General features: G+C 33.6%; 1 protein-coding gene across 2 annotated transcripts in view; it reads left to right on the forward strand.

Moving 5' to 3' along the window:
* The window catches only part of PRKG1 (protein kinase cGMP-dependent 1), a 1,291,607-nt gene that overhangs the window by 1,166,974 nt on the left and 111,330 nt on the right, over positions 1-13,303 (forward strand). For both annotated transcript variants that reach the window (XM_004607509.2, XM_004607508.2), the window contains exon 9: positions 7,784-7,858. In XM_004607509.2, the coding sequence (XP_004607566.1) occupies positions 7,784-7,858 (75 nt within the window). The remainder of the gene's footprint in view (positions 1-7,783; positions 7,859-13,303) is intronic.

The following is a 13,303-nucleotide window of genomic DNA, read 5'->3' on the forward strand; positions in this document are numbered from 1 at the left end:
TGTCTGAGGACTTAGTCAGGTGAAAGGTCAGCAGTGGGCTTTTAACCTCTGCCCCCAGAGTCCAGCGAAGTAAGTTTTGGAATCTGCATTTCTTACTGTATTTATTTAAATACTGCAAATATTAATAAGTAAACTTAACTGTTCAATATGTACTAGCTGCAAGGGAAGGATAAAAACAATATAGATGGAATGTTGTCCCAGGGCAGATTTCTGAGAAAAGCCTCTAGATAGAGCACCTTCTTGAGTTAGACCACCCTCTGTCAAAAATCACAGATAAATTACAAAAAATTACCTCTGTCAAAAACTTAACCTATGTAAATGATCAATCACACCTACTTCTATGTTCTATGCCTCAAAAGCCCCCATATTTTCTATAATAATACCGTTTGGGGGGCTGGAGCAATAGCATAGTGGGTAGGGCATTTGCCTTGCATGCAGTCAACCTGGGTTTGATTCCCAGCATCCCATTTGGTCCCCTGAGCACCTCCAGGAGTGATTCCTGAGTGCAGAGTCCTGTGCATCGCAGGGTGACCCAAAAAGAAAAAAAAAGGAGTATGTGGAAAGAAAAAATAAAATTAAAAAATTATTTGCAACCAAAAATAAGCCCTAGTGGAATAGACATTTTCCATCATCACTGTAATATTGAGTTTGTCAATGTTTATACTAAATGTGCCAGTTGTACTTCTTTATTGTTTGGTAACTTTCTGAGTGTAGATTGGACTGATGAAAAAGTCACTTGCTGTGAGTAATATCTATCTAAATTGTTTCCATGTTTTGCTTAATACTCAGTAGAGCAAACAGTACCACTGAGATGTGTTGACAGAAATGGAAGAAATCATTTAAAAAGCAATGATAAATTTCAAACACTCAGAGTTTTCACTTTTATTTCCATCTAAAATGGAGGAAGTGATATTCTTTATTCATTAATCCTTATTTATTGCTATTTCAGAAGGTATTCATGGTTAAACTTATATAATATTTCAGTAAAAAACTTCTGTATTTTGAACACTTTGGCTTATTTCTAATAAAATGTCAGATATTTTACATTATCTTCCTTATATGTCTTAAATTAGTTGATACCAAATCTCTTTTTATCTGAGTAGATTGAGAATGGTAAATAATGTTTAAAATAGGATTCTGGCTCAGAGTGATAACACTTAGGATAGGTCATGCCTTGCACATGACCACCTCAGGTTCAACCCCCAGCACCTCATATGGTCTCCCAAGCCCTCCAGGAGAGATTCCTGTGCACAGCTGGGTGTAGCCCCAAAACAAAATGAAAACAAAAGGAGTCCACTGGTATCTTGGAAATGTCAAATTTTCTATACACATTTCTAAATTTACTAGCTCTTCACAGACCATTTGTTGGTAATAATAGATTACCAACAAATGTTGAATTAAACTAGTCTATAAAAGTCACTACATAAGTCATCCCTTAGCTAAGATCAATTAAACTGAGGATTCTCACATATAGATATTTAAGATATAATATCAACCATTTAAAATAAATGATGGATAAAGATCACAATGTACATCTTTTTTCTTTTCTTTTCTTTTCTTTTTTTTTTTTTTGTGTCACACCCAGTGATGGCCAGGGGTTGCTCCTGGCTCATGCACTCAGGAATTACTCCTGGCAGTGCTTGGGGGGGACCATATGGGATGCTGGGAATCGAACCTGGGTCAGCCACGTTCAAAGCAAGTGCCCTACCTGCTATGCTATTGCTCCAGCCCCACACAAAGTACATCTTTTAAAATCATTTTTAAACCTCTTTCTAAGTATTTTTTTCTAGAAAAACCTGTCCCCTGAAACCATTTCTTAATTTTAGATGTTTTTGGTCATTAGACTAATTTAGATCATTATATAAAATGTTTAATTTTCCTAAAAATACTTAGGAAGTAATTTAAATAATTTCGATTTCTAGTTTTGTTCTGAATAAATAATGGAATTATGATAATGAAAAGATTCAGATAAATGTGTCTAATATGGTATGTAATTTTTTCTTGCAATAATAAACATATGAAGAATCAAACACAGATATTACTTGTATTGATATCAGTGTTTTTATTTTCTCATAAATGTGTCATTGTTTTCTCTGATATGGACATCAAGAATAAATTTGAGTAGATAACATTTAAAAAAAAACAATGGCATAACTTCTGATAAAATTCAACTTTAAATCCCACTATGTAATGGAATTGACTCTAATATAATTCCATAAAATCTGAGGATTTTTCTCATAATCCACAGTAATTTAAATTCTTATAAATAATATCATTAAATATCCACGTACATGGGATTGGATAGAAGGATGAGTAAATGGATATGGATGTTTAGTCTTATTATATTTGAGGTTTGTCTCGTCTCCAAAGAAACATATTCAGATGCTACTTTTTAGGAGAAACCACTAAGAGCTATATCCTATTATAAGTATAATAATAATACAAAAGGCTTTATTCAGAGTCATAGTTATTATGTAATTTTTTATTAGAAGTAGCAAAGAAGCATAAAAAGTATCTCAATTCATTGGGGACACTTGTTTTTATTTTAATAAATATATATTTTAAATAATTTGTCCAAGATTTAGATTAATAAAACATAGCGGCCATAAACATATATCCATGTCAAATTAAGAGAACTTTGTCAAGAGTTCACCTAATGTTTTGGCCAATATTTTATTTAGAACTACTGAAGTCATAATAATTTTTAATTTGGAGGAGTGTCACACCCAGTTTTGTCCAGGGCTTACTTTTTCCTTGTGGGACCCTGGGATCCATATGGGTGTTGGGGATTTGAACCCAGGTTGGCCCCATGCGAAGCAAGTGCTCTACCCACTGTACTATCTCTCCAGTCACAATAGTTTAGGATTTTAAACTGAGGAGATTACTCAAAAGGCTGAATGATTGCTTTGCACAACCCTAGCCTGGTTTAATTCATACTCAGGGTCACCTAAGCAACACTGTGCATAACCCGAGTATGGAGCTAGGAGTAATCTCTGAGCACTGCTGAGTATGGCCAAGAAACAAAACACTAAAGCAAAAGTTTACTTTGCACAGCTTTCTAGTGTAGAGTCGTAATTGGGACTAGATGACAGAGGCTGGAGCAATAATTCAGCAGGTAGGACACCTGCTTTGAACGTGGCCATTGGGGCTCAATTCCCAGTACCACAGATGATCCTTTGAACCCCAGCAGGAGTGATCCCTAAGCACAGTCAGGTGTAACAGGTGGATGTGCTTCCTCCCTGACTTCAGGCACGAGTCCTGAATTGGTTTCCTGAACTGCTTCACATTCAGTCCATCAAGGTGGCAATTCTGTGTTGATCCCTATGACTACAATAAGTGAGTCATCTCTGCGCGTAGCAGCCAGGTGTGTGTCAGCGTTGTGAGGAAATCTGTGGCTCCTGGACATTGCAGCAGTGGAAACAATAAAAAGAATAAAAGGAGAGGAAGTTAAAAAAATAAAAGACTAGCATTTTATTTAAAGGTGTCATTTAAAAAATCAATATTTTGTATTTTTCTCCCACCTTATTTGGAATTTGAAAATATTCTGTTGTAAACATTTTCATGCCTCTGGAGCAGTAGCCCAGCCGGTAAGGCATTTGCTTTGCTTGCGACCTGCGTTTGATTCCTCCCTCCCTTTCAGAGACCCCGGCAAGCTACCCGTGGTGTATTTGATATGCCAAAAACAGTAAGAGCAAGTCTCACAAATGGAGACATTACTGGTGCCCGCTCGAGCAAATTGATGAGCAAGGGGATGACAGTGATACAGTGAAACATTTTCATACCATAATACTTAGTTTTTCTAAATATTATAGTACGCAGTATACCCTGACCAATATCTTCCCATATCTTTTCCACATTCATGACATCAAAAAAGGGGGATTTTCCCTTTTCCTTGAATCTCAACAACACACATTTGCTTTTCCACGCTGTTCTCCATCAAGGGTTAAAGGGAGGGATAGTCATTACCTTTAAAAGATACCAGCTCCCACCCTAAATCAAACTGAGAAAAAAGCTTCCAGCTCTTTGCCCCCTCCTGGTGATTTTTTTCTCCCCTGCTGCCTTTTTATATTTCTTTCTCCTCTACCCCCTATCTCTGAAGTTATTTTATTAACTGCCAGGTGCCACCTGAGCCTCCAATAAAAACAAGCCAAAAATTATTACAAAGATAGCTCATGAAGATCAAATCAAACAATATATAGTATTGGAAATATATAATTTATGAATATAAAATGACCTAAACTAGTGATATATGTGTTATTTTTTACCAGCAAGATAATGCTGATCTGATATATGGGCTGCCTTTCTAATAATTTAATAACCCATTTCTCTGAAAATGAAATCTTATCATATCACAGGCGAAGAGCAAAATTATACATTTTTTGATATACTACTGAGTAATCAGCTCCCTTCAGAAGGATGTTTTGGATTTATAATGAAAACATCTTAATAGCTGAAATTACTACCCACTGAGCTACTGTCACTATAACAGTCTAAAACAAATTTCCTAGAATGAGAAAAATACCACTTTAATTGAAATTTTTTAGGAAAAAATTTATGCTCATTTTTTTAACGTGTGTGTACATTAAGAGAATCATCTTTCTTTTAATTTCCTCCATTCTTCTTCTTCTCTACCTGTTACTACAAGTAGATTTAAATTCCTAGCATCAAATATGAAAGGGACTTGCCATTTTTTTCTTTCTCCTCTGTTTATTCAACTAATATTATTTTCTCCACCTTAAAAAAATCTATTATGGTCTGTTAAATTGGATTTCTCATCTCAAAAGTAATGACAAAAGACCTCACACCTGTGTGCATACAAGTCTGAAATTCTCTAAATGATTTTCCTCAATAATACAATCCAAATTTATCTTCATTTTTATTGTGAAGGCAGATCTAATGTATATGTGAAATTGAGCATTTAATTTTACAATGCTAAAATATAAACTCATTCATGAAGTATGAGGTTTTCTAACGAGAAATTAATTATGTTCCATTGGTGTCCTATTTGTTAAAATAAGTAACTTCATGCCTTGACTCATTCAGTTAAACTTTTCAAAACATTTTTATAATCTGTCATATATTCCAAATAGACAAGAAAATTGACTCCACTTAGAGTCAAGAAATGACCTAGGACCTGAGTAAATATTGGTAAAGTCATCTTATTCTATAGTAATAGTCTTTCCAAATGTCTTTTTGATGATAGACAGGTGACAGGTGTTCTAGCAGAATATGTGTCACAGGAAAAAAATGAAATATTAGATCATACTTGCACCCAGAGTAATGAGTTCTATAACTGCATCAATTTTGTTTATCAGCATATCTTAAATTCTTAATTGATCAGTGCAGGGATACATAGACACAATAGTCATTTGGAGCCCAGTGATAGTTTTTAAATTCCTGTTTCCATACACTCCTAATTAAGTAAATGGCTGCTTTTTTATTATAGTGACCAAGAATACTAGCAGCATATATTAGTTTCGGGCTGGAGCGATAGCACAGCGGGTAGGGAGTTTGCCTTGCACAACTTGCCGACCCAGGTTCGATTCCTCTGTCCCTCTCGGAGAACCCAGCAAGCTACCGAGAGTATTCCACCCACACAGCAGAGCATTGCAAACTACCCATGACGTATTTGGCATGCCAAAAACATTAACAACATATCTCACAATGGAGACCTTACTGGTGCTCGCTCAATCAAATCGATGAACAACTGGATGACAGTGCTACAGTGCTCACACTTCCAAAACTGTGATTTGGCTGGGATTGCCTTCTAAATAAAGATAATTTACAAAGACATATGGTTCCAATTCCAAAAACCAAGATTATAATTCTGGTTATTTTTATTTCAGAAAGAAATTTCATGTGTCTAATCTCTACAAATGTAAATGTTTTATTCTAATTTCCCACAGACCTACCTTCATCAGGGTATGTCTGTGAGTATGTTTGTGTACTGTATCTTGTGTGCACAGATGGAGAAGTAGGTATTTTGTGATGTCTGTATACAGTGACCCGTTATTCAGCTGTGAAGATATAGCTTATGCACTTGAAAAATAAAAATATGCAATTATACTGTAATATTAAGTTATAAATCAGGATATTGAATCATACTAAATAAACCATAGCCACTTTACAGAAGTAGTGCTGAACAAAAACAATAAAGTTATGCATAAAAAAGACATAAAAAGAAATGCATAAAGATGTTCCCATTAGTAGTTACTGGGTAGAGAATTATGCATGATTCATAATTTTTTTGTTGTTAAACTTTTTACACAATAAAAAAATTTATTCTAAATGAAATTATTTTCTCCATTTTAAAAGGAATATAATTCTTTAACTATTCTATCATATAAAGATATAATCATATCATTTTCTTTTGTCTTTGTCTTCAGTGCAAATGTAATACAAATTTAGTTGCTAGAAACAAACAAAATTAATGTTTTGAATCTAGGGGATTTAAGGTGATACTAAAAATACATACTTCATGTGCTGGGAGATAGTGCATTGGTTAGAGCACAGGCCTGGTAGGCGTCTGACCTAGGTTCCATTCCTAGCACCACGCAGTCCCTCTAGCATCATCACTGTACAGCCCAGGCAATGTCCAGGCAGCACTGGGTATGAATCTTGAGGCCTCCAGCATGGACTGGGTGACCCAGGTATATCTGGCACTGTGGGGCCAAAATAGCATCTAACCCTTGCTTTGAACCACTCAACCAGATGGTTGAGAATCTCTGATAGGGTCCTTGGACCTCCTGAGCAATGCCCAGGAAGCCAACTTCCACTTCAGAAAAAAAAAAGAAAAGATACTTCAGAAATGTACTTACTTTTTTTTTTTCCTTTTGGGTCACACCCAGCGATGCACAGGGGTTATTCCTGGCTTTGTACTCAGGAATTATTCCTGGCAGTGCTCAAGGGGACCATATGGGATGCTGGAAATCAAACCCAGGTCGGCCGAGTGCAAGGCAAACGCCCTATATGCTGTACTATTTCTCCATTCCCTGTATTTACTATTTTTAGAAATCATTTAATAGGACTAAAAGTAAATTAAAATATATATAAACAGCTTATCACCAGGTTTTTTTTTTCAGTTAGAGTCAATTTGCTTTTAAACTCATTGCTCTGGTTAAATGTGGCTTCTCATTTTAAATTCATTGTGACTTCACTAGTTTTATACTTTTCTCTTATGTGTTTTGCTAATAGAAACTGTATTTTCAAAATGTGATCTGTTGAGTTAAAATGTAGCCAAATAGGATGAACATAGTTTCTCAATTTAAAGAAAACGTTATTATAAAAATTTCTGCTATTTGGTGTATTATTTTATTTAAGGAGTCAAACAGATACAAGGTAATGACTGTTTTCTAGCTATTTAAATGCTCAATATAATATGAGCCTGGAGTGATAGTACAGTGGGTGAGACACTTGCATCCATTATGGTCCCCTTCCAGAAGTGAGCACTGAGCACAGAGTTTAATTAAATGTTTAGTTATGTTTTAGATACCTGAAAATAAAATTTCTTAGACTAGGGAAGTAATTCTTGCCTTGAACGTGTGAAGCCCTGGGTTTACTTCCTGGCACTGCAAAAAAAAAAAACACCTGAAAATATAGTTTAATGTGTCTGAATGTCTTTGGAAAAAGATTGATTTTAATAGTTATTTTACTTTTTTACTTTTTAAGTGTTTAAATTTATTTTATTCACATCTTCTCAGATTGCTTCAATGTGGTATTATCTAAGTTGTCATTGTTACAACTTCATAGAAAATTTGTCTTAATTATTGTCTTTTTCTGACAGCTCATTCAAGCATTTGATTGGAGGGTTGGATGATGTTTCTAATAAGGCATATGAAGATGCAGAAGCTAAAGCAAAGTAAGTAAAGTTTATCTTTGACCTTAATCCGTATTTTAAGTGTTATGATAAAAGTGTTATCTATATCAGCTATTTTTTATAGAATTTTGTTGGGTTTAAAAAAAAGTCCAACACTGTTGACAGGTTGAAATGGATTCCCGAAGATTAAAAAGAAGCAGACTGTTAAAGGCATTCATTACATACATGCTTATTTAGTAGATTCATCTCACCTTAGACATGAAATCTTAATTTCATGAGAAAGATCATCCAACAAGGAAAGTGGTTAGCTCACAACGAAATCCAAATAATATAGATTTTAATAGATATTTTTTAATTATATGAAAAGCCTAAAATATTTTTCCATATGAAAACATTATTGCTTTACATTGAATTTTTATGACACTGTTTTCCTAAGTATCTGAAATACTATAATCTATATATATTCCTCCCCACACTTCCCTAGTGAAATATTTTTAATTGTATTTGATATCATATAGAACACCTGAACAATTAGCAAAATTTATCATAAATAAATTTCAGGATCAAAGATTAACCTCTTTTGTCTTGAGAACCTGTGAAGATTAAAAAATTGATCTATAATTAAAATTTATAACTGTAATTTATATTGACTGATACCACTGTGTTCTTTTTATTTTTATTTTTTATTTTTTTGCTTTTTGGGTCACACCTGGCAATGCACAGGCGTTACTCCTGGCTTTTCACTCAGGAATTTCTCCTGGCAGTGCTCAGGGGACCATATGGGATGCTGGGAATGAGCCAGGGTCGGCCGCGTGCAAGGCAAACACCCTACCCACTGTGCTATTACTCCAGCCCCCACTGTATTCTTTTTAAAGCTATGAAAATACATTATAGCTTATTCTATATATACTTTAATTTTGTTTGCTCTCCAGAGGTACATAAATTAACATTCTGAGATCAAATGTCAGTATTATCACTGCCAGTCATAGCGTAAGTAATAAAGTGGCCACTGCTAATACCAAACTTTACAGTTACTAGTGTAGTAGTGTAGTTGATACTGTGTAAGATTGGTATTAATTTTTCTGCCGTTTCTATTACAGTTGGTTAAAATTCACATATTATTTAGATTTCATTTACTGGTATTAACACTAATTCTAATAGAAAGTAAAAGAACCATTTAAGCTAGCTTATACATTTTAGAAGTTTTAAATATCTACTTGTATTTATTAGACTTTATCCCTAGACAAGTTTCTTGCTGTATTAAATTGATATTCATAACTTATATATATACCTATCTTTCTACATATAAATCCAATTAAGATTGCATAAACCAATTAAGATTTTTGGTTACCTAAAATCTCGTTTAAAATGTGCTTCTGTTACCATCTAAGTATTTTGAAGTACTAGATAAAAGCTTTCAAAACAGATGTATCTTCTGTTCTATTTCTGTTTCCATGATAAACTTAAGGCAGATTTTTAAAAAAATTTATTTATTTCATTGAATCACCCTGTGGAAAGTTACAAAGCTTTCAGACTTATCTCTCAGTTATACAATGCTTGAACACCTGTCCCTTCACCAGTGCACATATTCCACCACCAAAAACCCCAGTATACCTCCCACGCCCCCGGCCCCCCCACCCCTGCCTGCGTAGCTGATAAATTTCACTTCACTTTCTATGTACCTTGATTACATTCCATATTTCAACACAAAACTCACTATTGTTGTTGGAGTTTCCCCTCAAAAAAACAGCCCCGCTGACAAGGAAGCATTTGATAATTAGTTTTCCATTGCTGAGAATGAAGAGATAGGAAGTTGCGTGGCTTCAATAGCGGCCGTGCAGTTTGGGATTTTTGTATTTTAGTATTTTAGTAACTAAGTCCAGGGAGATTTATGTTAGAAATTGCATCATTTCCCTTCCTGGGGCAGCATGGGGCTATGGCTTAGTTCACAGTCTAGAGACATTTCTGCGAGCAGCTGCTGGTACCAAAAGTAGTCTAGCTGGCCTCCGGATCGTGGTTGATCAGCTGCAGAGCGCCACCCAGGTCACATCTTGGCGGAGAGCGCGTAAGGCAGATTTTTAATGAAAGGTTTTGCATAGCTCTCCTATTCTTGGTACCTATTGGTGAGGCTAGTCATGGCTAGTAAAATTGATGTGATGGAAAGCAAATGTGAATTAGTGAGACCCCCTACCACTGTACTATTGTTATTCTATAAAGTCAACTCTTGGCATATCATAAAATTTGGTCACTCATGGGTTTACTTGCACATATTTCTATTAAACAATACAAATATGTTGAAATTCATATTTAGTCAGACCATAGGTGTGACAGTAGTTTGTCCCGTTAGAAGAGAATTGGTATAGTATGACGAATATGGACCTGCTGGAAGGCCAAAACCTTGATTTCTGCTCTTTATACATTACGAAACACGTGCTTCTCAATCTTTTTTATCTTACCTTTAAAATAGCATTTTTTGAAATGTAGGATAGAATGTATACATAAGTTATCCATTTATGTATACGTGATACAACTGGACAGCCTACTTTGTATTTTCTGATAAAATAACTTTGTAATTATAAAGGGCTATATAATTCAGTGATAGTGTTGTTAATAGCATCATTGAAAATGTCCCCTAAAGCACTTAGTACATACTACATTAAATATGTTTGATTTGAATTTACAGAGAATTATTGCATATATGTTTTACAAAACTAATTCTATTAGGACGAAAATCCTTTAATCTTTTTATGCTAACTGTTCTTCTTTGTCTATCATGAATTAAACTTATCCTAGGAAATATTAATATAACTTTTACAAATTACTAAGAGTGAAAAGGAAGTTTTGTTGTAACTAGGGAATAAAGGAGAATAATGAATGGCTACTGCTCAGTAATATAAAATAATTTTTTTGACCACACATTTGGTGTTCTAAAAATTATCCATTTATGTATATGTGATTATAAATCAACTGGACAGTCTACTTTGAATTTTCTACTTTGAATATTCAATTAATATTAATCCAAATAAATTCCTAGCCCATATTTTTAATAATGATTTTTCAAAGTGTATAATCATTAGTCCATATTCTAAAGAGACCAATAACATAAACTTTATTCTTTAAACAATCAAATAAATGCTAGAAAATATAGCAGTAAGCTTTTTAACTTTAAGATTTTATTGTTCCCTAATAAATAGTATCTCAAAATTCATAAAGTTGAATGTATCTTTTTAATTGAGGATTGCATCACCAGAGAACTCACAATGTGAATTATTTCCCAGGGAAAACAATTTAGTTGAACTGATAAGTTTAAACATCTATCTGTGTTAGCATTGTAGTCTCTTTAATGATTTCTTCCCCATAAGTACATTGTGCCTCTGCTTTATTATTTAAGAAACTGAAAAGATTTGTCAACATTTGGGGAATAGTAATAGGCTCTATTTCTGCTAAATTCACCAGATAAAATTCTATTTATTTCATACATTTCTAACTAGATTGTAAAAATTTTATTGGTTAGAACTGGTCTTTACTATTCTAAGCTATATGTTTTTTAAAGATCACCTATATTTTTACAAAACCCACTGAAAGCTACTATTTCTTAGAACACAGCTAAAAGGATCGTTTGGTTTTTTTTCCTTGTAAAGTCATTGTTGATATTGTCTCATTGCTTATTTGGGTGAAAAGAATAACATAAGACTGAAACGGATTGACGAGAATAGAAACTCAATTATGAGAAACTCATTGACTGCTAGCCTAATCAGGCTCAATAATAGAACATAGAACAGAACTTTTAGGAAAACTACCCTAAATTCAGCTCAAGTACTGGTTCAAAAAAGAATGAATTGAAAGTAATATCCAGTGAGACTGTTCTCAGAATTCCTCTACTATGGGATTGATGACTTAAGCCTGCCTCATGAGATATATTTCCTAAAAGGGAAATTATTCATGACAGAAACTACCTTTATGGCACGTTTAAGCTTCCCTTAACTGCTGCGAATTATTTAGTGATGGATTTTTTTTTGAAAACATAAAGTCCTAATTGCAGAGACATTAAAAGAGGAAAGAACAGATCAAAATTAAGCATCATTAAACATTAAAAAGTACCATATGTGATGCAAGGCACACATTATTTTCCTTTGAGAATATATATTTGATTATTTAATACATCTTTGGAAATATTACTTGTGATGAAGTATTGTGCTTAATAATGAGCATATCTAGTAGAAAATATTTTCTTATAAAAATGATCCAGTGGGGCTGGAGTGATAGCACAGTGGGTAGGGTGTTTGCCTTGCACGCAGCCGACCCGGGTTCGAATCCCAGCATCCCATATGGTCCCCTGAGCACTGCCAGGGGTGATTCCTGAGTGCATGAGCCAGGAGTGAACCCTGTGCATTGCCAGGTGTGACCCAAAAAGCAAAAAAAAATCCAAAAATGTCAAAAAGAAAAAACAAATATTTTATTTCATTATAATATTCCTGATATATAATTAGACTCTTTCTTAAGTGAGATATTTTGAGGTCATCCTTAAGACATCATTGATGTCTTAAATGCAAGATACTGTACTCAACAGTCAATATCTCTTTGTTTAATAGTAGTCTACACATTTGTGTGCATTCATCTGTGCATATAATCTTCATTTAACATATCTTGTCCCATTTAATACTAGACTTACAAAAATATTTTATAGAAAATTGCATTATAATAAAGTGGTTTATGTGTGACTCAACTTTATTCCAAGATTATTAATATAGGTAGGGAGAAAATAACAATGTTTTTTTATTTATTAAAAAGCTAATTTTTATAAAAATGTATACTTTTATTTTCACTTCAAAAATATAATGCAAAAAATCAAAATCAATCAAGCAAAATTGCTATTATCTTTGTTTTACAATTTATACATATTGTGCATAAGTTTGCATCCTGTTCATTTCCATGTAGTTATCTATTATAAATTTTACAATACTAATCATGTATACATATGAATGCATACAGAAACACACAGAATTAAGTAAGAAAAATTAGAAAAATAAAACGAGATGTATCACAGAAATGAAGAACTATATGTGCTTCAAGAATACCAGAGGAGAAAATATTACTGTATGTTGCCAGATTTCTAGTTTGTAAACAAATGTCAACTGGATTTAGCAAATAGCTGGTTGATTTTCATCTTAAAATGAAATGATAGGGTTTGAGTTTCCAAATGTACTGAAAATAAACCTGATTTGAAGAAACAAGAATCAGTGAACTTATACATAATTATAAGAACTATTGAGTAAAATAGATGGAATGTGAGAAAGATTATTGATCTCAATATTTTAAGGGAGATGTACATATGAAATCCAACAGAAAAGGATAGAGTAGAGTTCTGAGAGTGCAGGTGTAGGCAAATGGATATGGATCTCTGCCTTTTAACATTTATTATTAAAGGCAGACTTCACAGGAAATGTCAGATCCTCTCCAACATAAATTAAACTACTTAATGCAATT

This window comes from Sorex araneus, chromosome 11 (assembly GCF_027595985.1).
Source record: "Sorex araneus isolate mSorAra2 chromosome 11, mSorAra2.pri, whole genome shotgun sequence".
NCBI classification, from domain to species: Eukaryota; Metazoa; Chordata; class Mammalia; order Eulipotyphla; family Soricidae; genus Sorex; species Sorex araneus.